The following is a 24,013-nucleotide window of genomic DNA, read 5'->3' as shown; positions in this document are numbered from 1 at the left end:
TCACTGATAACATTTGCGTGAGCTTGTGCTCTCTGTTTGAATGAACAACACCGAGGCGAAGGAGGCTGGGTGAGGGGGGGGTGGTGGTGGTGGTGGTGGCAGAGGCCAGAGGTGAAGGAACAAGGAGAGCAACAGAGCCAGCGGACTGCGCGCACGGAGCAAGAGGAGTGCGCCCCGACATCAACGCATTGCCTGCGTGTGCGTGCACTTGTGTGTAGGTGTTTGCCCCCTCCCCCCTCGCTCTCTCGCCTTTCAGGGGTGGGTGGTGGTGGTGGGGGGGAGGACACCTCCACGCGATGGCTTACCGCTGGCAGAGGCGTCACCAAAGAGGGAGGGCGAGGGCAGATCGGAGTAGTCCGCTCACTATCTGTTCGCGTCCTCACGACCACCGCTCTCTGCCGCCTCTGTTCTTCTCTCCCTCCCCTATTATATCTCGCGCAGACCCTCTCTCTGACCGCACCATTGCTGCCACTTCGACTGTTGCCGAACACCGATGCTGAGCTCCCCCCGTATGACCACCGTGACCTCGTGCAACTGCCTTCGCGCTCTGTCCAGATGTGCGTTGAAAACGGCCACAATCTTCCTCTTCCTCTTCCTCTTCGACGCCCTACTCACTCGTTCTCTGCCTCTGCCCACGTTGCCGGCGCCGCACGAGCACAGCAGAGAGCACTCATCTCCTAGGTTAAGCGCATCATCCGCCTGCGTACGCCCCCCTCCCCCTGACTCTCGCATACCCATACCGGTAGGTATATACATATATATATATATACGTGTGTATATCAGCCCTCATAGAGAAGGAACAAGCCTCCCTGAACAGGAAGAGCAACGCGTTCGCGGCGTCATCGGCATACGCCGACTGGCACCACTCCCTTTTTAGCAGCCACACGGACAAGCACGCACCCGCCACATGCACATACGCGTTCCCATCGAGCTCTAGATACCGACACACGTACGAATACATATATATATATAGAGAGAGAGAGAGAGGCACGCACACGCACCCATACGCGCCCGTGGACATACACGGCCCTCGGTGATACGGGCTCTTGCTCTTCATAACGGATCGGACGCGCCTCGTCACGGCTGTGCGAGTGCGTGTTTGCTTGCCTCCCTTCGTCCTCAGGTTCCTCCTTGCAAGCAGACGGACAATGCTCCGCCGGACGTTCCTGCGTCGCGATCATCGCGAGAACATCATCCGCATCTTCCAGGAGATGGCGGATTTGAACAACGCTCTGGGCGAGAAATACAAGGTGAGCAGCTACCACCGCAGCATCGAGAGTCTCAAGACGAACCTCGACAAGCCTCTCAACACCCCGCAGGACCTGAAGGCGTTCTCCGGCTTCGGCGCGAAGCTGCTGAAAAAAGCGGAAGAGATCATGGCCACCGGGAAGCTCGAGGAGCTGGAGAGCAAGACGAAGCCGAAGCTCAAAGCCATCCAGGAGCTAACACAGGTGCACGGCTTCGGCCCTCGCGCCGCCGCGGCGCTCTTCGACCGAGAGGGCATCTTCACCGTGGATGAGCTGCTGCAGAAGGCTGACAGCATCCCGTCGTTGACGGACCAGCAACGTGTCGGCATCAAGTACTTCTACGACATCAACGAAAAGATCCCGATGCAAGAGAGCGTGCTGCATGAGAACTACCTGCGCGAGAAGTGCATGGAGGTGCTCGGCAAGGACTTCTCGATTCTTATCTGTGGTAGCTACCGCCGTCGCCACCCCTTCAGTGGTGATGTGGACGCGATCCTATCACGCACGCTCGACGCGCCGCCGCTGAGCGAGCCGGTCGCCGCTACCGGCGTACTAGGACACTTTGTGGAGTTCCTCGAGAGCCTCAAGTACCTGGAGGCGACCATGGCGCAGGGGCCCCTCAAGTACATGGGGATGGGCCGGCTGCCGCCCCGCATCGTCCGCGACAAGGCTGGCCGCGAGAACACGAAGGTGTACAAGGCGCGCCGTGTGGATATCCGTCTCATCGAGACAAAGAGCGTGCCGACGGCGATGCTCACCTTCACGGGAAGCAAGAACTTCAACGTCATTATGCGCCAGGCCGCCATCAGCAAGGGCTACTTGCTGAACGAATACGGCCTCTTCAAGCTGGGCACACCCGAAGAAGCGCGTGCGCTGTACGAGCGCATCGGCATTCGCGGTAAGAATGCTGGCGAGGAGCTTGGCGTCCCGAAGGACGAGCTGGAGGACAAGCGTGTTGAGGTGCGGTCGGAGCAGGATGTGTTCGACGTACTTGGGATGCCCTACGCCAAGCCGGAGAACCGCGACCCTTAAAGTTGCACTGTGATCACGTAAGCATAGAGAGGGCGAGGCGAAGATGAAAGGCCTTTGCCGCATCCCAGCGGCACACCATAGAGTGTTCGGGAGCGAGTGCGACAACGCAAGGAGGAAGGGGGTGGGTGGGGAGGGGCATTCTGAAAGAGAGAGGAAGAAAGCTAAACCCTGCGCTGCCGTGCTTGGCGGTGCGGCTGTGTGGGGCGCCTACACGCGTGCCGTTGGCTGTTGCTCAGTGCTTCGGCCCCTCCCCTCTGCTTCCTCTGCTTCTTCGCCCTTCCTCTCCGTTCTCTTCTTGGGCCACGCTGTGCTGTTCCTGAGCGCGGCTTTACATACACACACACACATAGGTGTATGCACCCCATCTTTATAGAGCGCCGGCGCGCTTGCATCCTTCGTGCGCGTTGTCGTCGTGGTGCGGTGATGTTGAGCGGTACCTCGTTATTTTCTGTTCTTGTCGTCCCTTTTTTTGTGTGCGTTGCGGCACCCCGTGATGGCCGGTCGGGTGTCCCCCTCCTCCGTGCGTGGTATCAACAGGATACCGTGCACCTTACCCCCCCCCCCCACTATCTCTCTGTGTGTGCCTAGGTGTTGGTGATGTGTGCGGCGTGTTTTCCCGTTGTATGCGTGGCGTTGCTCTGGTGCATCCGTCACAACGCGGCCTGTAGCGGCGGTGATAAACGAAGAAGCAGGAGAGCACGAGGGAAGGATCTTCTCCGCCCCCCCTCCCCCCTCGCCAAGAGGGTGTGGGTGGGATGCGCGTGTGTGCTTGTAAACTGTGGCTTACTCTGTTGTGTTGTCCACCTTCGCTCGGCTCCTGTTCGTTGGGTTCGTTCATCATGGTGTCGAGCCAAAGTACAGTGAAACCACTCAAGCAGACAGGCGGGTAGACAGCGACGACGACAACAACACACACGCACACGCAGCGAAGCAATGAATGAGTAAACCCTCTAAAGCGGTTCGCACCGGAGGCGGCAGGACGACTTCACGAGGTTGGGGGATAGAATGGGGGCGGCATCACAGTGGATTTCGTGTGCGTCGCATGCTTCACGTTGGACCTACCCCTCTCCTTCTCGCTGCCATCTTCTTCTCCGTCTTGGACTTCCTCCTAACTTCATCTTCCGCGCTGGTGGGCTTGTCACTGGCCCACGAAACTCTCGCGTTCCGCCCGAAGGCGCACCACCACGCTGCTCGCGGTGCGCCTCCTGCTACCCTTTTTATCGGCTCCCTCACGCCATCGACCTCCTCTCAACTGCTCCCCACTTCGCTCCCCACTTCCCGCAGAGATGCATACAGGCCATCACTTCTTGTCATTGTGAGAATCGACACGGCGCAGACGAAGGGGCAGTAACAGAACGCACACGCACTCTCTCCATTTTTCAGTTCTTGCCATTTTATAGCAGCGTGCACTCTGCCGTTCCAATGAGCAGCTACGTCCACCCGACACAGGTCTCCATCGGCGCCGCCCCGCGCATGGCGGTGCAGGAGACGCACCCGGATGCGAAGCGCAAGGGTCGCCGAGTCGTGGCAACTATGGAGCTGAAGCCCGGCAACGCGATCTTCGCCGCCCCGCCGGACATAGCCGTGCTCTACTCGCCTTTCGCACGCCACATCTGCGCCCGGTGCCTTGTCGCCGACGTTCGCGCGTGCGCGGAGCCGCTGAAGGCACATCACCACCAGCACCAGCACCCACATCAGCAACCGCATGCCACACTTTCCCGATCCCCCGTTGGCGCGTCGTCTTCGCCGCCGTCATCGTCCTCGTCGACCACCGCACCCGCCGCCGCCGCGGTGCGCTCCTACTGCTGCCCCAACTGCGACCAGTTCGTGCTCTGCGCACCGTGCGTGGCTCAGCTGCTGCTGGACAGCGGCGTGGATGTGACGAGCTCTGCCGGCACGGACGCGGCCCAAACGGCCGGCCTCCTGCTGCAGCGACGCGGAGAGAGCAAAAGAGGTGGCAGTGTCGTGGATGAGCGACTCCACCTTCACCCGCTCCTCCGCGCACACGCGATATCGTGTGCGTGGTACACCTCCCTCCCCGCCTCCATCCGTGCACCGGGCAACGATACTGACTTTCTACGCTTCTGCCTGGACTACGGCGCGCGTGCGTACCTCGGCGACACGGCCATGATGCGTGCCCTGGCGACACTCGACACGAACGCGAGCGTGCAGTCGAAGGAGTCGATGCAGCTGTGTGAAGTTTTTGCGCGTGACCGCGTTGTAGCGACGTTCGGGAAGGAGCCGAAAGCCACCACCACCACCACCACCACCCTCGCCACCGCAGCATCAGCAAAGTACATGGGAAGTGATCCTCTTTCGAATCAGGCCGGCGCGCACGACTCCGGTGGCATCCGCCGGGGTGGCAACAGTGATGGCGTCCGTTGCCGTGGCAGTGCAGCTGTGGCTCCTTTTCCTCCACGCTACCCCATTTCTTGGACAGACCTGCGCGACACACTCCTGCGCACCCGCTGCAACAGTATCGGCTTCCCGTACAACACGGAAGAGACGACGGGGTGGTCGCTGCACCAGACGGTGTGCATGCTGAACCACAGCTGCGTGCCTAACGCGGCTGTCATCATGCTGTACGACTCGGCGGACGCCATGGCAGCGGCGGCGGCACTGGGAGCGCGCACCGGTGCCTCACACACCGCACTGCCGAAGGAGCGCACGCAGGAAGCGGCTCGTCGAAAAGCCAGCGAGCGCATTGCTGCCTTCCGGGCTGTCGCGACTTCCTCGGAGTCGCCGTACTCCACATCGTACTCGCCGTCGCTGGCCGGCTGGATCGGCATCGAAGCGACTCGACCCATCGCCGCTGGCGAAGAAATCACAATCTCTTACGTGGATCTTGGCAGCCTTGGCGACGACCTGCAGACGCGCTCGCGACACCTCCTGGAGCAGTACCGCTTCTTGTGCACCTGCGAGCTGTGCATGCGCCAGCGTTCACAGAAACGGTGACGTGTAGAAGAGGGCGGACGCCTTCGTCACCTCCACGAGAGACGCTGAGAAGGGAAGAGAAGGGGGTTGGCAGGCGGCAGGGGTTCGCAGTACTGTCTCAGTTGTTGCGTGCACAGTGCGGCGCATGTATCGCTGCGCTCTACCCCATTCGACTCCCTCTGCTGCTCTCCCCCTCAGCTCACACATCCTCGTCTTCTCTGGCTTGCTGGAGGACACGAGCGCATGTGTAGCCATGCCTTCCTCATCACGTCTCGGTGTCATAGTCGTGTTCGGTGCCGTTCCGCCGGCACAGTGGGAGGGTGCCGAGTGGGCTGGCTGGTTAAGAGGGGTGGGGCTGTGTACGCCTGGTGGTGACGCGCTGCTGAAAACGACAAGGGACAGCGTGGAGGGAGAGAGCGGGAGCGGGAAGGGCAGGCGCCTCCCTCCCTCTCCCTCTAGCCCAAGCAACTATAACGAAACTGTCGTGACTTATGGAAAATAAAGATGGATCGGGGACGCACAGGTGCGTACACATGACTGTGCCAGGAATGCGTCATGGGATATGCATGTATATCTGGTTGCGTGGTAGTGTGCGCAGGTGCCTCTCAGCGCGGGACCACGTGAGTGCCTGCGCTCGCGAGAGAAGGACTCTACGTCTTCCTCCCCCCAAGGACGGCTAAACCGGAGGCAGGAGGGCGGCGGCGGCCTCCGCAGCCTGCGTGCGCGGGGACCGCAGTCCGCAAGACCGTGCACGAGACTTTGTGCCTATCCTTAGCGGCGGCGGCACGTCTTCCTCTTCTCCATTGTCTTTCGAATGCGTGCCGCCGGCCACTCTCTCTGACATTCCCTTCAGCGCTCAAAACTCGCGAACCATGCTTCGCATCGCATCACCGCTTGCTCTCGTGTATTTTCGCCAGCGCCCCTCCTCACCACTTCTTCTCGCTCCCTCCCGTTCTGTCGCTCTTTCTGTCTGTCTTTGCCTCCTTTGGGATATCACTGGCTGCTACTGATTACGCTCGCACGCTCGCTCTCACTCTCCTCACATATGTCCTGGCGGCTCGCGACAACATCGCCCCCTTCCCCTCTCCGCTTTCCTACACGGTCAACTTCTTCCTCTCTCGGCGATTATGATGTGCGTTGCATGCGGGGAAGCAGAGAAGTAGTACTACTACTATCCACCACTCACCTTCTCGCCTTCCCGTCCCCCGCCTCTCTTTCTGTTTCTTCCTTGCCTGCCCACTTCGTCGTTATCATCGTATTCCACGCGCGCTCTCTTGCTCGCTCTTCAGTTTACTTTGCTACTGTTGTCCTTCTCTCTCCCACCGCATCTGTCACGCCTGCGTGCGCGCGTCTGCTCGCGGGGCGTTCCAGTTGCGGGCGTGCTGTGTGTGTGTGTGTGCCTCTTCCACTCCACATCTGCTTTTCGACCACCTCTCCTGCTCCTTCAGCGTGTCCTCGTCCTGCCCTGCGTAGCGTTACCAAATCTTGCCCTTGCCCCCCCCCCTCCCCGTTCTAGCGCTCTTGCGGTACGCAAGCACGCGTACCGCATCACCCACCCACCCCCTTCTCTTTCTCGCGCGCGTGCAGACGCACACGCACACACACACACACACACACACACACAGTCAGTCACCCATACGTGCGTGCACACAGCTGCACCGCCTTCCTCTCTCTCTCTCTTCGCGTTCCTACATCCATGCAGAAGCTTCGCGCCGACCTGACGAAGCACTTCGACTCGGAGAATACCAACATGACGGCGTACCGCGACTATGACTTTGAGCGTCGCGTGAACGATATGCGGCGCCTGCAGCACGCCGTCGACCACTTCGACCACGCGGTAAGGCAGGGCATGATGGCAATGAAGGAAATCGCGAGCGCGTACGAGGCTGTCGGGCAGGCCTTCACGGAGCTGACCCTCACCAACAACAACCCCGTGCCCGGCCCAGGGGAGGCCGAAGAGCCGAACCCCTATCCGACTGAAGCGGATGTGCAGTACATGTCGCAGCCCAACGCCGGCGCCGCGACGGCGGACTACGCCGCCTCCGTCGCGAGCACACGCATGCCGGACGAAGCCAACTCGCAGGTGCGCCGCCTGGCAAAGACCTTCGCTGAGGAGGCGCGCCGCATCAACGAGGGCGCGCCGTACCAGTCGTACAACGCCGGCATTCACCGCGACGTCCATAACCGCCTCCTCCCTGTTCTGGAGCACCTTAAGAGCATCAACGAGTACCGCCACAAGCGCATCGAGGCACTGGAGCGCTACAACAAGTACAAGGCCGAAGTAGAGAAGGTTGAGAAGCACTACACGAAGAAAGGAAAGCCGTTCTGCGACAGCAAGGACCACAAGAAATACACCGAGAAGCGCGACGAGGCGTGGAAGGAGTACATCAAGCGACGCGACAAGTTCAACAAAACCTTCGGTATGCTGATGGAGGTGAACGACCACGCCGCCGCGCAGATCATCCACCGCTACCTCGTGCTGAATCACGAGTATCTGCAGCAGCTCGTGGCCTCGATGGACCGCGTGCTGCCAGCGATGGCGGAGGTGTATCCGCTCAACAACGAGTACAACAGCCTCCAGAACACGCTGATCCTCGAGGCGGTCGCGAACGCAAAAATGCCGTTCGCCGACCACTCCAAGACGCGTTCGAAGCAGGCCGATCATGCCAAGCGCGATGGCGCCGGGGACGAGACACACGAGGATGCTCAGGAGGCTATGGACGCCCATTACGAGGCCCAGCAGAGTACTCTCACTTCCATGAGCTCGGACGGTGGAAGCAACATCGCCTCCGGCTCACGGCTGGAGGATTCGGTCAGCTACGACGCGCACGCGAAGCCATCGACGGCATTAGAGTCCATGGAGCCGCCGCACGACCCGGTGCAGGGCCGCGCCCAACATGCCGGGAGAACGAGGGTGGATCGCGGCCTCACCATGTCGGAGCCGCAGCATATTTAGGCCCAAGGCAGATACCTCGACAATGGCGAAGCGCAGCCGCTCGGGGACGGTAGAGGTGCGGACAAAGGAAGGCTGCACCTACGTGGAGGGCGCGTGCGTGCGGGAGACCTTGAGTCGGCCGACAGATTCGTTCCCTTTTCCCTCAGCCATGCGCGCTCACCGACACCCCGCGCTCCTGCGTCGCTGCTGCGCCGCCCAACTGGGCCCATCGTGGTAGCCGTCTCCTTCTCTCTCCCTCCCCCTTTTCCGTTGTTCGTCGAGCCGTTCGAGTAGCAGTGCACACGCACTCAGCCCGGACTCACATGCTTCCGCAGCAGCCACTCCCGTTCACGCGTCGGCGCGCGCCCTTTCCATAACGTTCTGCTGTCTTCGCTTACTCATCCACGTCTGCCCTCCGCTCACGCCCCCCTAACCCCTCCCCCCTCGCACACCCACGCACGCCCCACGCACGTGAAAAGACGCACATGCATATACAGGCGTGGCACATTTTCGCTCGTTGCGTTTTCGCAGGCTCGTGTGGATCTCTGCCCTTCACTCTCTTGTCCTGCGGCGGTGTCTTGTACGCTTTCTCTTTCTTTCCCCTCCCTCCTTCCTTCTTCTTTTATGCGTCACCCCGATTTCCTCTTCATGCTTCTCTCGTTGGCTGCTTCGCTGGTTCCGCCGCCCCCCTCTCCCCTCCCCCTCTTGTTGCTTTCCTATTTTGCCTCACGCGCACGTGTGTGTTTCCCTCTTCTTCGTCTGTCGCTCGCTCTGTCTCGCCCCCACTCCCGCTCGCCCTGCATGTGTCATGCACGACGAGGGCATCATTCGCATGAGGGGTGCGAAGAGAGGGAGAGACAGGGATGGCAGTGCGCCTCGTATCGCTGGTGTGCTGTCGCGCTTTCTTGGGATTCGATGCGGCATGGTTGCTTGTCTTTGTGTAGGTTCGATTCGAGTGCTTGTCCCTCCGCCTACTCCGTAATGTAAGTTCTAATCATAGTAAGGGTGCTGACTGAACGCACAGTGAGGAGCAAGATGGACCACGAAGAGCAATCCACGAGACGCCGCTGAGCGCACGTGCGCACACTGGCAGCACGCGAGGGTCACATTTTGGTTGTGTGTGTGTGTGTAGGGAGAGGGCCAACGGTGATGCGTGTGCGTGCTTGCCTGTGGTCTGCGCAGGACAGACTCGCCAGCGCAAATCTGTGCCTCTTCCCCCTCACTCGGTGACAGCATGTGCTCACCGGCGGCACACACGCCCCCTGCGCTTTTCGCATCGACGTTGGGGTTGGCCAGGGGTGTCCGGTGGGGGCGTTTCGCTGCCACCGCGGTTTGGCCCGCCGGTTGCTCCCCTCCTGCTTGCCGTTGCGTCGCCCATCCCTCCTGCCTCCTGCGTGGCTTTCTCCTGCCCTTTGCGGGCATCGCCGCCGGGCGCGGTTTCCTGTGCGGGCGCACCTCGGCTTGCGCGCGGGCCCAGCCGCTCCGCCCGGCCCGGCCCCTTGGCGGCGGGCCAGGGATGGGGGTGGGCTGGGTGGCAGTCCCCAGCCCCGTCGGCGGCGTGGTCGGATCGGGATGGCGAGGTGAGGGGTGCGGGTGGGTGGGTGGGGTGTGGGGTGCGTTGGTCGGCGTGCTTTTGCATGTGTAGCACAGGGTGGGGTGAGGGGGGCTCGAATCATCCGTGTGCGCGCATTCCGCTGTAGTTCGGGTGGCCCGAGAAGCGGCCGCCGCGCATCATCCGTGCCGGCTGCGACCGCGCAGGGCACTCGATTTCTTTTTTTTTTCGCTTGAGGGACTGTCTTTGGCTTCCCAATAGGAGGACACAAGCACACGGCACACGCGCGCGCAGGAGATGAAGCGAGAGCAGCGCAGAAGTGTGCCAGGCGAACCACAGTTGTTGGTGGCCGGGGGTGGGGTGGAGAGAGGAGGGGAAAGAACAAAGAGAAGCGTAGGGGCTGGACGACAAGTGGCGGTAGTGTAGCGCGTGAACGACGGCGGGGAGGGGCGGGGTGGCTTGTGTGTTTCTTTCTCCTTTCTGTGTGCTTGGGCGCGCGCGTGTGTGTGTGTGTGCGCGAAGGGTGGATGCATCAACATCCAAAAGCAAAAGCCTCGCCACCACATGAAGCCCCCTTCTCGCCCACCCCCTCCCCCACTCTTTCACTGTCCCACACATGCCGCTAAGGTTGGCGAACCTTCGAAAGAAACTGGAAAAAAAAAGAGAGTGAGAACGCGTTTCGGAGGCCGCTGGGTCGTGTGTACCATTCGCAGGAGAGAGATGGGGGAAACGAAGGATCACCGCCAGCAGCCTGTGCGGTATACAGCGGCGCTGTCTTACCACGACGTCGCCACTATCACCTTCTTCACCCCTACTCGTGCGTCACTAAAGCACACAGCAGCACGCCTCTCTCTCCCTCCTCATCTCCAACCCATCCCTTCACGTGCTCATAAATAGCCGTGGTTGTAAAGCGAAGGAGCTGACGACCTCCGCAGTCAGTGCTATACGTAAATAAATATATATGTTCTCTCGTTGGTGTAGTCTCCCTGCGGTGCCGCCTCGTCATCCCTGAGGGTGGTGCGTCGCATCCGCATCGTTCACGAGACACACACGCCTTCACACCTCGCGGCTTCGGTTATGCCCATGCTTCCATCGTGGCGAGCGAAGCGCAGGAAGACACACACACACACACACACACACACACACACAGAGGGCAGAGTGAGAGAGGGAGAGGCAGAAGGGCGGGAGGAGCACGTACAGCAGACACATCGTTCCCTTCTATCCCTCCCCCACGCGTCTCTCCCATGTAAACAAAACCATATATATATATATATATATTGTATCTGTTTCGTTTCTTCCGTCTTCCGCCTAGTAGAGGCAAGCACAGCGGAGAGGATGGACAAGGGAGGGAAGGCGAGCAACAATAAGAAAGAGAGAACAGGACAGGATGGAAAGGACCACAACCCGATCCTTCAGCACGTGCGCGCACACACACACACACACACACACACGCACGCACGCACACACACGCACGCACACACGCACAAGAGTTGCCCGCGTGGACAAGAGAAGATACATATATGCACATCCATAAGCATACGCTCCCGGTAGCGGCGGGCCCGAGGGCAACACGAGCAAACCCAAAGATACCGTGGATAGCATCATGCCGCCTGTGAGAGAAACGAGACGTGGCCGTCTGTGTCTGCGTCTGTGTATGTCTATGGTGTGATCAGCTTGACCGGTTGCTATATGTATATATATATAGTTTTTGCCCTCTTGCGCATAGCTCTCTCCCTCACTCTCTCGAACAGACCGCCGCTACGAGAGCGAAGGCCGCCCCTCAGGACACGAGGGGCATCCACGCCGAGGGAAAGAAAGGCGTGTGTCTCTGCTGCTTCTTCGTGACGTAGGCAAAATGCAGAGTTCTTTGGGTTGCCAGAAACACACACACACACGCACGCACGCACACGTTCGAGGGAGGAGAGGGGTCGAAGAAAAAAAAAAGAAAGAAAAGTAAAGAGCAGCGAGAGAGCTCAGCCAAGACGTGAAGGTAACGAGGCCGCCGGGAGCGAGGTGGGCGGCAGAGACGTCGGCAGGGATGTCGCATGCGCGCGCACTCGCATCTCTCTGATGGTTGTTCTCTCACCCTACATAAAACGCGCAAAGGGATCGACGCCGCCGAACATGGCGGCGCGCTGCTTATGCATGTGGTATTGCATTGCCTCCATCATGCGAAACGGACTCTCGGGCCCGCCGGTGCCAAAGAAATCTCCCGTGAACGGACCGCCCATCACCCCGCCGCGGCTGTAGGGGCTGAGCTGCCACTTCGATTCGTCCGAGGCCGACGGCGACTTCTGTCTACCCTGCGCTGGCGCACGCCGAGAGGTGAAGGGGAACGCGTCCCCAAATCCCAGCGGTGGCTGCATCATCTCCGCCATCATCGACTCCATACCCCACGGATCCCTCCAGAACTCTAGGGCGTCTGGATGTGAGCTGCGCTCGCCTTTCTTGCCGCTGCGGCGGTGGGCTCGCGAATCAGCGTCATTGTAGTCGTTTTCACCGTCGGGCTCTTCAACGATGGGATCCTGTTTCGACGTTCGACGCTTCCCCTTATCCCTGTGATTGGCGTACACGTTGGCATTGTTACCACTGTCCGTGCTCGCCTCGTGCTTGTCCGCGCCCAGTGGCTCCTCGACCACGACTGGACGCTGGCGCTCCTTCACGACGCCGGGATTGCGACCCCCGCCACATCCGTGCGACACATATGTGAACTGCGCGCTCTGCACAAAGGCATTGCCGTTGTTGTGCCGGTTAAAGCGCTCCTGAAAGGTAGGGTCGTCGTTGGAGTTATAGTAGGACGCGTACATCTCGCTGCCATCGGGGCCGCGCTGGTACAAGGACTTCGTATGGGTGCGCGGATCAACCCTCATCCGTCGCTCCACCGGCGACGCGGAGTCGTCCGGACGGTGCGCGACGAGCGCACCGTCCGTGCGGGAGGAGCGACGGCGATCGTCCGGCATCGCAAATAGAAAATAGAGAAGCACACAACTCTGGTATGTTTTCCCTTCTTCTCCCGATCCTCTTCGTCGAATATGTTGAGGGATGCTGTGGAGATGTGTGTGCTTGGGGGGGGTGGGATGGGGTGGGGGGAAGTATGATGGTGGCACGCACCCGAGCCTCGACGGACACACGCGCAAAGACGATCCCTCTTGCGCTCTCGTCCGCCGCACAACTTGATGAGAAAAGACCGAAGCGAAGCCCCAGACAGGGCGCGAACAGCGAGAAATGGGAGAGAGGGCTGCACGGAGGAGAGAGGGAGGAGGTGGGGGAGGAGGGGGGGGTAGAAGAAAGGAGCGCGTGACAGGGGTGCTGTTGTCTGCGCTTCGTCCAAACAAAGAGAGTTGTGTGGCACTTGGTACGCTGTGAGAACGATCCTGGCGAAAACACGAGAGAGGTGAGTGCGACCCCTCATCACCGATAAGATGTAGAGGGAGGGAAGTAGAAGGCTTTCGCGACTACAGACAGCATAACGCCCATTTCTCTTCAGAGTGAACATGAGGAGGGGCAGTGCAGGTTGTGCTCAGAGAAAGCCCAGGAGACACGCGTAAGCTATACGCCCGTGCTGTGTGCGCGCACACAGCCTCGTATCCACAACACTTGCGAATCCGCGTGGAATCACCATAACTGATGCCGGTGGCATTCGCTAAATGCCAAACCTCCCCTCAGCGTGTTCCAGTCGTCACAAAAAAAATCGATAACAACACACATACTGTACGAGATCCAATTTCACCGGAGCGCTCGCGCACCTACGCGTGACCCATAACATGTATCCCGCATGAGCCACATCACTGGATTGTCTCCTAAGACGCTGCTCGCATATGCGCCCATCACAGCAACAGGTAGAACACCGATTGACAACGAAAAAAAAACACAAAAAGACGAAAAATACACACACACATACACACCTCCTCCGTCGCGGCCCTGGCACGCAGCACCACCGCGCCCACCGCTGCGACAATCCACCGACACCACCGGCGCCGCGCCGTCACCGCCCGTCCCGCTCGTTGCAGACAGCAGAGATGGAGGCGGCGGATAGGCACGGGGCGAGGGCGCACAGAGACGGCACCGCAGCCGCTCGGCACCACACAGAAAGGCGGCAAGACGAAGAGCAGCAGATGCGAGTCGGAGCATGTGAGTGTGCCCCTCCACCCCCGCACTCACGCGCTCGCACAGATCCCTGCCCCGCCCTCCTCCATCACCACCTCACCTCACCTCGCATCTACAGCCGGCAGCACCGGGGAAAGACGCAGCGGAGCGGAAAAGCCTCGTGCGCAGCAGCCACACATCCTTTACGGGACCGTGCGGCGCAGTGCCCTCCACAGCGCCGCCGGCCGCGGCCTTGGTGCACGGCGGCAAACAGCTCGTCCAAATCGCTGCTGCTCGTTCCGATGATGTCGATGATGCGGCTGGGGCTGACGGGGCCCACAAAGTGTGCTGCGCGTAGGCGAGTGCCTGCGCTCGCGGTCGAGCACGGGACTCGTGCAGGCGTCGCGGCGCGGCAGCCCAGCGCCTGCCACGGTCAGCGGCTCCATGGCCACCTCCCGGGCGAGATCGCACAGACGACCGTCGCACGCCAGCGCGACCGCGCCCTTGTACACCCGCCGCGAGCTACTGCCCCCGCGCAGCCTCCGTGCGCACCGCCGCCTCCTCATCCTTGCGCTTCACGGCGAGAGCATCGTCGGCCGTCGCCAGCACACCCTCGCCCTGGGATCACCGTACGGCCCTTGGAGGGGGTCTCGATGGCTGTCTTGAGCTGATGGCCCCGCTGCTGCCGCCGGTGGGGCGCGGCGGTTCATCGTGAAGACGTCACGGACCGCAGACACGCCGAACATGCAGCTCATGGTGCCCTTGTACTTGGCCGGGGCACGGCGAAGACTCCCCTCCTTCACCCGCTGCGCCCTCTCGCTAATGCCGTCCTGCTCGAGCTTCGACGCAAACACACACGGCGAGGGGCCCGCCCTCCCCGGCAGTCACAGCCGCTCCGCCCGCCAGCCGCGGCCAAACAGGATCAGCGCGATGGCCTCGACGTCGCGCGGGTCGTGCGCGCAGGAGCGCAGCGGCCTTACTAGCCCCAGCAGCCTCGCGCGGTGCAACATCCTACTCGGCGGCTCCCGCGCCGCAATGCGCTCCACCCTGGCGACGGTGCCCATCGTGTGCATGCCGGACTGCACCACGGCCGCGGCGCGGGCGGCATCGTCCTCGAGGCTCGTCGCCACGACGGAGCACACCGGCGCGGCCCTTCCTGCCAGCCCGCAGGGCCCTCACCCGGTGCGCCGTCTCCGACATCTTGCCGGTGAGGCGCCCGGGCGCGTGGGGCGCCACAGCATGAAATGCGCGCTCCCGCCACCAGCGCCCGAGGCGGGCGAGCAATCAGAGCAAAGAAGGGACTTTGGGGGATGCGGACGCAGCCGCACCAGAGGTACGGGCAGCAGCAGCACCGCCTGCCCCACGTGCCGCGCACCGACGGATGCCGGCGATGCCGCTCAGCATTGTGCTCAGCTGAGTGTACGAGAGCGCGTACCTTTATGTGGGTATGGGCGTGCCTGCCCGTTTGCGCGTGTGCAGTGGACGAGTCGCGCGGACGAGGCAGCGAGTGGGGAGAAGCGACGCAGGCGTCCCGCACACACGTACGTACAGGGGGAGAGAAGAAGGGCAGGTGAAGGGGAGTGGAAGCAGAAAGAGGCTGCGCTGCCCGAAGGCACACGCGTCTGCATATGTGTAGTTATGCATGTGCATGCATCTACGGGCATACACCGACGTACGAGAACGCACACACGCGCGCACATAGCGCAGCCCGACCAGTGGCAGCGGCGCAGAGCTCGGCGTCCCCTCTGCCCCTCCTCTCCGAGGGGAGGGAGGGAGGGCGGTGACGCTGCTGGGGTGGACGAGTCGAGGAGCGAAAGCGAGAAGGGGCGGAGAAGCGAGAAACGCGCGCCGGAAGACGGCACAGAAAAAAAAGCATAAAACAATAACGCAACGGGGAAGGGGAGAAAGGCGCACGCACGCCGTCTTTTCAGCCGAAGAAGACGGGCGACGGCGGCGGTCGGGCGAGCAAGCGGATGCGGGGCGTTTTGCATTTGGTCGTTTTGTGTGTGTGTGTGTGCGCACTCCCTTCTCGTTCTGCTTATCGTTTGCCTGCGTGGCGGGGCAACGGAATGCGCGCTTTCAGCGTGTCACGCCATCGCAGGCAGGCCCGCAAGTAGACGCGCGCGCTACGGTCCACCGACCTCTGTTGCACTGCAGCTAAATCCGGGCCGTCTAGGGCGAGCCGCGCTCAGGGTGCTGCTCGTGGGCGGAGGTGGTGGCGCCTGCCGCGCAGGTAATAGGGGACGGGTACAGGTAAATGCCGGATGAGCTCAAGGAGGAAGTCGGCCAGCTTCGGGTCAGGGCCCTCTGAGACCCTGCACACGGCCCGCATGCCATGCTTCCACCTGAGTCGCCTCAAGCTGCTGCACTCCATAGTACGGTAGGGAGACTCTTGACATCGGAGCCTTGAGGATCCAGCGGTGTAGCCACGAAGTGAGAGAAGCAACGAAGATAAAGCACAGGAGAGGCGACGAGATGGAGGGGCGGAGCGCGCACACAGGCACAAGCACACGCAGACACGGGCACGGGCACGAGTTGCAGCGAAGAGGAAAGCAGCCACGTCTCTCGTTCGTTGTTCATCTTTTCCGTTTCGCATGGGCCCCTTCCGCTCTGCACTTCTTCGCTCCTTCCTTTTCCCCCTCATTGCCTCGTGCGTGTGTGTGTGTGTGTGCACTTGCTGCCGCTGCTCGCTTCCCCACCCAGCCCATCGGCCTCTTGCGTCTGCACACGCGCAGAGAGAGCGCAACGAAAAGAAGGGCAAACACGCGCACAACGAAGAGAGAAGGCGAAGCACCGACAGCCGGGAGTGCGGCAGAGACGCTGCTCGGCGCCTTCCATGTCGCTGCGGTGCTCTGCGTCGTCCTCTCGCCAGTGCGAGGAGCACCGGGGTGCCGCCGCAGCAAGAGAAAGGCGAGGTGGACGGAGGGGAGGGAGGAGGGCCGCGGCCGCTTCTCCTGTTTCGCGCGCGTGCGCATAGGCCTCTCTGACTCCTCCCTCCCTCCCACTCCCGTCTCACGAGCGCCTCCGTCACCCCCCTTCTCCGTCCCCCTTCCACTCCCGCTTCGGCTGTTCTCTTCTCTCTTTCGCCCTCGTTTTCCCTCGCCGATTCGCCGGCCTGCGGCGACGGCGCCACCATCTCGCTTCTCCGCTCCGCCAAGGGTGCGCCGGGCGAGCGTGAGGGCGGGGAGGGGGGACGGGGGCATGGATGGGCTTGCCGGCGCCGGATGCGCGCTGCCATCTACACAGCGCACACCCTTGTGCAGATGGAGAGCAGGCAAGCGGCGAAGGAAAAGACGCGCCGCGCATGACATGACGTGAGCACGAGAGAGGCAAACCATCGGCACACCGTACCATGTTCCTTCCTACGTGCCACACCGCCATCCACACGTCAGAGCATATTCGCGCACACCGCCATAACGGTTGAGATGGAGGAAAGCGCTCGAGAAGAGACGCGAGGACAATGGGAGCGAGAGCGGCTCCTCGGGCTGTGTGCTGGGGCCTGCGCGTGTGTGTGGGAGCACGTCTGCGCCGCCTCGAGAGCGCGTGGGGCGCGCCGCACGCGCACGCACGAGAGGGCAGCGCGAGAGAGAAGCCGGTGCGAGGCAGAGACCGGAACCAGCAGCCCTAGCGCCCTCTCTCGCTGACATGAGCGCCGCTTCCTCCTGCGCTCTTCCTCCTACTGTTCCTTTTGATTTTGGTTCGCGACTTTCTGCTTCCCTGAGTCTGCGGAGTGGCAGCAAAGAAGTAGAGAGATAATACTGAATATATCTCTGCACCATGTGGACACGAAGAGAGCAAAACCAGCACCGAAGTGATAACGGTCGCTCAGCCTCGGACAATCTCTGCCGTCATCCTTGTAGTAGGCCACCACCATGAGCGCCCAGACGACGCCCAAGGTGCCGAAGCCAAGGATGTTGAGCGTCAGGCAGACCCAGCGGAGGCAAAAGCAGCAGAACAGCATAATGAAGCCGAGGATGAAAGCCAAGCCGTACACGACGATGGAAATGGCAGCGAGTGCCTGGGCAACGCGGAACTGGAGGCGGCGGTCCGGGCACTTCGCCCACAGATCGTCCGACTTCACGTTGTAGACGGTGCTGTAGCACTCTTCCTTTACACCCCACAAGGTCAGACACGGCGTGTTGCCGAATTTGCTCGTACCATGTTGGCGAAACATGTCGATCGGCGTGCCCACCAGCACAAAGAGAAACGCGAGGAACTGGGAGATCACGTAGAGAATCATGCCGATCCTGCACGCCATCTTCGCACGCTCACACCAGAAAACGGATGTAAAGCAGATGTGGACGGAGGGGGGGGGGTGAAATGGCAAGGGGGTCGAGATGGCGCAGCGGAGCTGGCGAGGAGGGCGGCGAGGGTGAGCGAGTGGGAGAGCGGAGGGGAGTCGAGTCCTGGCAAAGGGATGTCGTTGTTGCTGCTGCGTGTGCACGCGCTTCTTGTTGCTGTGCGCTTGCCCGTGCGCGTTTGTTTTGGGGGCGGGGAGGAGAGAGAGGCAGAGCGAGAAGTGTGCGGGGGGGGGGAGTGGTGAGGGGACAGGCAAAGACGACTGCGAGTCGTGCACAGCTGGGGCGGGTGGGCCACCTGCTGGCATACACACAAGCATAGGGAGAGGGGGCCGGTGGGTGTCAGACACGCCGCCGCGGCGCACAGCCGGGGCGAGGGACGGGAGGAAGAGAGAGCGCAAAGGACCGCCGTGGCACAAATTGTCGCCCGCGGTTGCTTGCTGCTTTCTTTCTCCCTTGCGCTGTCCTAGGCGCGCCTGTGTGAGGCCTGTGGTGCGCGGTGCGTGCAGAGGGGGACGGAGGGGCCTCGGCGTGCCTGTGCGGCAGGGCTCCAGCACCCTCCATCCTGCACCGCCGCGCCACCACCCGCCAACCCCGTCACCCGTGCGCCACCCTTCACAGCACCAGAGAGCAGAAGAAGCATCCACGACAACAGCGCGAGGAAAGACAGCGACACACACACACACACACACATACACACCTCCTCCGTCGCGGCCCTGGCACGCAGCACCACCGCGCCCACCGCTGCGACAATCCACCGACACCACCGGCGCCGCGCCGTCACCGCCGGTCCCGCTCGTTGCAGACAGCAGAGATGGAGGCGGCGGATAGGCACGGGGCGAGGGCGCACAGAGACGGCACCGCAGCCGCTCGGCACCACACAGAAAGGCGGCACGACGAAGAGCAGCAGATGCGAGTCGGAGCATGTGAGTGTGCCCCTCCACCCCCGCACTCACGCGCTCGCACAGATCCCTGCCCCGCCCTCCTCCATCACCACCTCACCTCACCTCGCATCTACAGCCGGCAGCACCGGGGAAAGGCGCAGCGGAGCGGAAAAGCCTCGTGCGCAGCAGCCACACATCCTTTACGGGACCGTGCGGCGCAGTGCCCTCCACAGCGCCGCCGGCCGCGGCCTTGGTGCACGGCGGCAAACAGCTCGTCCAAATCGCTGCTGCTCGTTCCGATGATGTCGATGATGCGGCTGGGGCTGACGGGGCCCACAAAGTGTGCTGCGCGTAGGCGAGTGCCTGCGCTCGCGGTCGAGCACGGGACTCGTGCAGGCGTCGCGGCGCGGCAGCCCAGCGCCTGCCACGGTCAGCGGCTCCATGGCCACCTCCCGGGCGAGATCGCACAGACGACCGTCGCACGCCAGCGCGACCGCGCCCTTGTACACCCGCCGCGAGCTACTGCCCCCGCGCAGCCTCCGTGCGCACCGCCGCCTCCTCATCCTTGCGCTTCACGGCGAGAGCATCGTCGGCCGTCGCCAGCACACCCTCGCCCTGGGATCACCGTACGGCCTTGGAGGGGGTCTCGATGGCTGTCTTGAGCTGATGGCCCCGCTGCTGCCGCCGGTGGGCGCGGCGGTTCATCGTGAAGACGTCACGGACCGCAGACACGCCGAACATGCAGCTCATGGTGCCCTTGTACTTGGCCGGGGCACGGCGAAGACTCCCCTCCTTCACCCGCTGCGCCCTCTCGCTAATGCCGTCCTGCTCGAGCTTCGACGCAAACACACACGGCGAGGGGCCCGCCCTCCCCGGCAGTCACAGCCGCTCCGCCCGCCAGCCGCGGCCAAACAGGATCAGCGCGATGGCCTCGACGTCGCGCGGGTCGTGCGCGCAGGAGCGCAGCGGCCTTACTAGCCCCAGCAGCCTCGCGCGGTGCAACATCCTACTCGGCGGCTCCCGCGCCGCAATGCGCTCCACCCTGGCGACGGTGCCCATCGTGTGCATGCCGGACTGCACCACGGCCGCGGCGCGGGCGGCATCGTCCTCGAGGCTCGTCGCCACGACGGAGCACACCGGCGCGGCCCTTCCTGCCAGCCCGCAGGGCCCTCACCCGGTGCGCCGTCTCCGACATCTTGCCGGTGAGGCGCCCGGGCGCGTGGGGCGCCACAGCATGAAATGCGCGCTCCCGCCACCAGCGCCCGAGGCGGGCGAGCAATCAGAGCAAAGAAGGGACTTTGGGGGATGCGGACGCAGCCGCACCAGAGGTACGGGCAGCAGCAGCACCGCCTGCCCCACGTGCCGCGCACCGACGGATGCCGGCGATGCCGCTCAGCATTGTGCTCAGCTGAGTGTACGAGAGCGCGTACCTTTATGTGGGTATGGGCGTGCCTGCCCGTTTGCGCGTGTGCAGTGGACGAGTCGCGCGGACGAGGCAGCGAGTGGGGAGAAGCGACGCAGGCGTCCCGCACACACGTACGTACAGGGGGAGAGAAGAAGGGCAGGTGAAGGGGAGTGGAAGCAGAAAGAGGCTGCGCTGCCCGAAGGCACACGCGTCTGCATATGTGTAGTTATGCATGTGCATGCATCTACGGGCATACACCGACGTACGAGAACGCACACACGCGCGCACATAGCGCAGCCCGACCAGTGGCAGCGGCGCAGAGCTCGGCGTCCCCTCTGCCCCTCCTCTCCGAGGGGAGGGAGGGAGGGCGGTGACGCTGCTGGGGTGGACGAGTCGAGGAGCGAAAGCGAGAAGGGGCGGAGAAGCGAGAAACGCGGGCCGGAAGACGGCACAGAAAAAAAAGCATAAAACAATAACGCAACGGGGAAGGGGAGAAAGGCGCACGCACGCCGTCTTTTCAGCCGAAGAAGACGGGCGGCGGCGGCGGTCGGGCGAGCAAGCGGATGCGGGGCGTTTTGCATTTGGTCGTTTTGTGTGTGTGTGTGTGCGCACTCCCTTCTCGTTCTGCTTATCGTTTGCCTGCGTGGCGGGGCAACGGAATGCGCGCTTTCAGCGTGTCACGCCATCGCAGGCAGGCCCGCAAGTAGACGCGCGCGCTACGGTCCACCGACCTCTGTTGCACTGCAGCTAAATCCGGGCCGTCTAGGGCGAGCCGCGCTCAGGGTGCTGCTCGTGGGCGGAGGTGGTGGCGCCTGCCGCGCAGGTAATAGGGGACGGGTACAGGTAAATGCCGGATGAGCTCAAGGAGGAAGTCGGCCAGCTTCGGGTCAGGGCCCTCTGAGACCCTGCACACGGCCCGCATGCCATGCTTCCACCTGAGTCGCCTCAAGCTGCTGCACTCCATAGTACGGTAGGGAGACTCTTGACATCGGAGCCTTGAGGATCCAGCGGTGTAGCCACGAAGTGAGAGAAGTGACGAAGATAAAGCACAGGAGAGGCGACGAGATGGAGGGGCGGAGCGCGCACACAGGCACAAGCACACGCAGACACGGGCACGGGCACGAGTTGCAGCGAAGAGGAAAGCAGCCACGTCTCTCGTTCGTTGTTCATCTTTTCCGTTTCGCATGGGCCCCTTCCGCTCTGCACTTCTTCGCTCCTTCCTTTTCCCCCTCATTGCCTCGTGCGTGTGTGTGTGTGTGTGCACTTGCTGCCGCTGCTCGCTTCCCCACCCAGCCCATCGGCCTCTTGCGTCTGCACACGCGCAGAGAGAGCGCAACGAAAAGAAGGGCAAACACGCGCACAACGAAGAGAGAAGGCGAAGCACCGACAGCCGGGAGGGCGGCAGAGACGCTGCTCGGCGCCTTCCATGTCGCTGCGGTGCTCTGCGTCGTCCTCTCGCCAGTGCGAGGAGCACCGGGGTGCCGCCGCAGCAAGAGAAAGGCGAGGTGGACGGAGGGGAGGGAGGAGGGCCGCGGCCGCTTCTCCTGTTTCGCGCGCGTGCGCATAGGCCTCTCTGACTCCTCCCTCCCTCCCACTCCCGTCTCACGAGCGCCTCCGTCACCCCCCTTCTCCGTCCCCCTTCCACTCCCGCTTCGGCTGTTCTCTTCTCTCTTTCGCCCTCGTTTTCCCTCGCCGATTCGCCGGCCTGCGGCGACGGCGCCACCATCTCGCTTCTCCGCTCCGCCAAGGGTGCGCCGGGCGAGCGTGAGGGCGGGGAGGGGGGACGGGGGCATGGATGGGCTTGCCGGCGCCGGATGCGCGCTGCCATCTACACAGCGCACACCCTTGTGCAGATGGAGAGCAGGCAAGCGACGAAGGAAAAGACGCGCCGCGCATGACATGACGTGAGCACGAGAGAGGCAAACCATCGGCACACCGTACCATGTTCCTTCCTACGTGCCACACCGCCATCCACACGTCAGAGCATATTCGCGCACACCGCCATAACGGTTGAGATGGAGGAAAGCGCTCGAGAAGAGACGCGAGGACAATGGGAGCGAGAGCGGCTCCTCGGGCTGTGTGCTGGGGCCTGTGCGTGTGTGTGGGAGCACGTCTGCGCCGCCTCGAGAGCGCGTGGGGCGCGCCGCACGCGCACGCACGAGAGGGCAGCGCGAGAGAGAAGCCGGTGCGAGGCAGAGACCGGAACCAGCAGCCCTAGCGCCCTCTCTCGCTGACATGAGCGCCGCTTCCTCCTGCGCTCTTCCTCCTACTGTTCCTTCGGATTTTGTTCACGTTTAGGCATTCCAGCTACGTGGCTAGTCTAGCAGATGTGGAGCAGGACGATGATGCCGAGTACATCAAGGCTCCAGGCCGACACGAGGAGAATGAAACCCAAACCGAAATCGAAGCGGCTGCTCAGCATCGGGCAACAGTTGCCGTCATCCTTGTAGTAGTCCACCATCATGAGCGCCCAGACGACGCCCAAGGTGGCGCTGCCAAGGATGTTGAGCGTCAGGCAGACCCAGCGGAAGAAAAAGCAGCAGAACAGCATAATGAAGCCGAGGATGAAAGCCAAGCCGTACACGACGATGGAAATGACAGCGAGTGCCTGGGCAACGCGGAACTGGAGGCGGCGGTCCGGGCACTTCGCCCACAGATCGTCCGCCCACGAATCGTAAGCGGTGTTGAAGCATTCGTTCTTGTAACCCCACAAGGTCAGACACGGAGTGCTGCAGAACCTGCTCGTACCATGTGGACGAAACATGTCGATCGGCGTGCCCACCAGCACAAAGAGAAACGCGAAGAACTGGAGGAGGGCATAGAGAAGCATGCCGATCCTGTAAGTCATCTTCGCACGCTCACACCGGAAAACGGATGTAAAGCAGATGTGGACGGAGGGGGGGGGTGAAATGGCAAGGGGGTCGAGATGGCGCAGCGGAGCTGGCGAGGAGGGCGGCGAGGGTGAGCGAGTGGGAGAGCGGAGGGGAGTCGAGTCCTGGCAAAGGGATGTCGTTGTTGCTGCTGCGTGTGCACGCGCTTCTTGTTGCTGTGCGCTTGCCCGTGCGCGTTTGTTTTGGGGGCGGGGAGGAGAGAGAGGCAGAGCGAGAAGTGTGCGGGGGGGGAGTGGTGAGGGGACAGGCAAAGACGACTGCGAGTCGTGCACAGCTGGGGCGGGTGGGCCACCTGCTGGCATACACACAAGCATAGGGAGAGGGGGCCGGTGGGTGTCAGACACGCCGCCGCGGCGCACAGCCGGGGCGAGGGACGGGAGGAAGAGAGAGCGCAAAGGACCGCCGTGGCACAAATTGTCGCCCGCGGTTGCTTGCTGCTTTCTTTCTCCCTTGCGCTGTCCTAGGCGCGCCTGTGTGAGGCCTGTGGTGCGCGGTGCGTGCAGAGGGGGACGGAGGGGCCTCGGCGTGCCTGTGCGGCAGGGCTCCAGCACCCTCCATCCTGCACCGCCGCGCCACCACCCGCCAACCCCGTCACCCGTGCGCCACCCTTCACAGCACCAGAGAGCAGAAGAAGCATCCACGACAACAGCGCGAGGAAAGACAGCGACACACACACACACACACACATACACACCTCCTCCGTCGCGGCCCTGGCACGCAGCACCACCGCGCCCACCGCTGCGACAATC

At 62.5% G+C, this 24,013-nt stretch overlaps 6 protein-coding genes across 6 annotated transcripts; 3 read left to right on the top strand and 3 right to left on the bottom strand.

Annotated features, from left to right (window-relative positions):
* Positions 1–1,148: 1,148 nt before the first annotated feature.
* Positions 1,149–2,279, top strand: LINJ_08_0830 (mitochondrial DNA polymerase beta; the record flags this gene model as incomplete). The annotated part of the gene is made up of 1 exon (XM_001463383.1): positions 1,149–2,279. The coding sequence occupies one exon, from the start codon at positions 1,149–1,151 to the stop codon at positions 2,277–2,279; it is 1,131 nt and encodes a 376-aa protein (XP_001463420.1).
* A 1,422-nt stretch (positions 2,280–3,701) lies between these two features.
* On the top strand, positions 3,702–5,234 carry LINJ_08_0820 (conserved hypothetical protein; the record flags this gene model as incomplete). The annotated part of the gene is made up of 1 exon (XM_001463382.1): positions 3,702–5,234. The coding sequence occupies one exon, from the start codon at positions 3,702–3,704 to the stop codon at positions 5,232–5,234; it is 1,533 nt and encodes a 510-aa protein (XP_001463419.1).
* Positions 5,235–6,909: 1,675 nt separating this feature from the next.
* Positions 6,910–8,169, top strand: LINJ_08_0810 (hypothetical protein, unknown function; the record flags this gene model as incomplete). Its single annotated transcript, XM_001463381.1, has 1 exon — positions 6,910–8,169. The coding sequence occupies one exon, from the start codon at positions 6,910–6,912 to the stop codon at positions 8,167–8,169; it is 1,260 nt and encodes a 419-aa protein (XP_001463418.1).
* A 3,618-nt stretch (positions 8,170–11,787) lies between these two features.
* On the bottom strand, positions 11,788–12,660 carry LINJ_08_0800 (hypothetical protein, unknown function; the record flags this gene model as incomplete). Its single annotated transcript, XM_001463380.1, has 1 exon — positions 11,788–12,660. The coding sequence occupies one exon, from the start codon at positions 12,658–12,660 to the stop codon at positions 11,788–11,790; it is 873 nt and encodes a 290-aa protein (XP_001463417.1).
* A 4,802-nt stretch (positions 12,661–17,462) lies between these two features.
* LINJ_08_0790 (amastin-like protein) lies at positions 17,463–18,044 on the bottom strand (the record flags this gene model as incomplete). The annotated part of the gene is made up of 1 exon (XM_001463379.1): positions 17,463–18,044. The coding sequence occupies one exon, from the start codon at positions 18,042–18,044 to the stop codon at positions 17,463–17,465; it is 582 nt and encodes a 193-aa protein (XP_001463416.1).
* Positions 18,045–22,693: 4,649 nt separating this feature from the next.
* Positions 22,694–23,221, bottom strand: LINJ_08_0780 (amastin-like protein; the record flags this gene model as incomplete). Its single annotated transcript, XM_001463378.1, has 1 exon — positions 22,694–23,221. One exon carries the CDS (start codon positions 23,219–23,221, stop codon positions 22,694–22,696), a length of 528 nt encoding a protein of 175 aa, XP_001463415.1.
* Positions 23,222–24,013: the final 792 nt, after the last annotated feature.

This window comes from Leishmania infantum, chromosome 8, assembly GCF_000002875.2.
Source record: "Leishmania infantum JPCM5 genome chromosome 8".
NCBI lineage: Eukaryota > Euglenozoa > Kinetoplastea > Trypanosomatida > Trypanosomatidae > Leishmania > Leishmania infantum.
The sequence above is the reverse complement of the archived record's forward strand: the minus strand, read 5'-3'. Positions and strand labels throughout refer to the sequence as shown.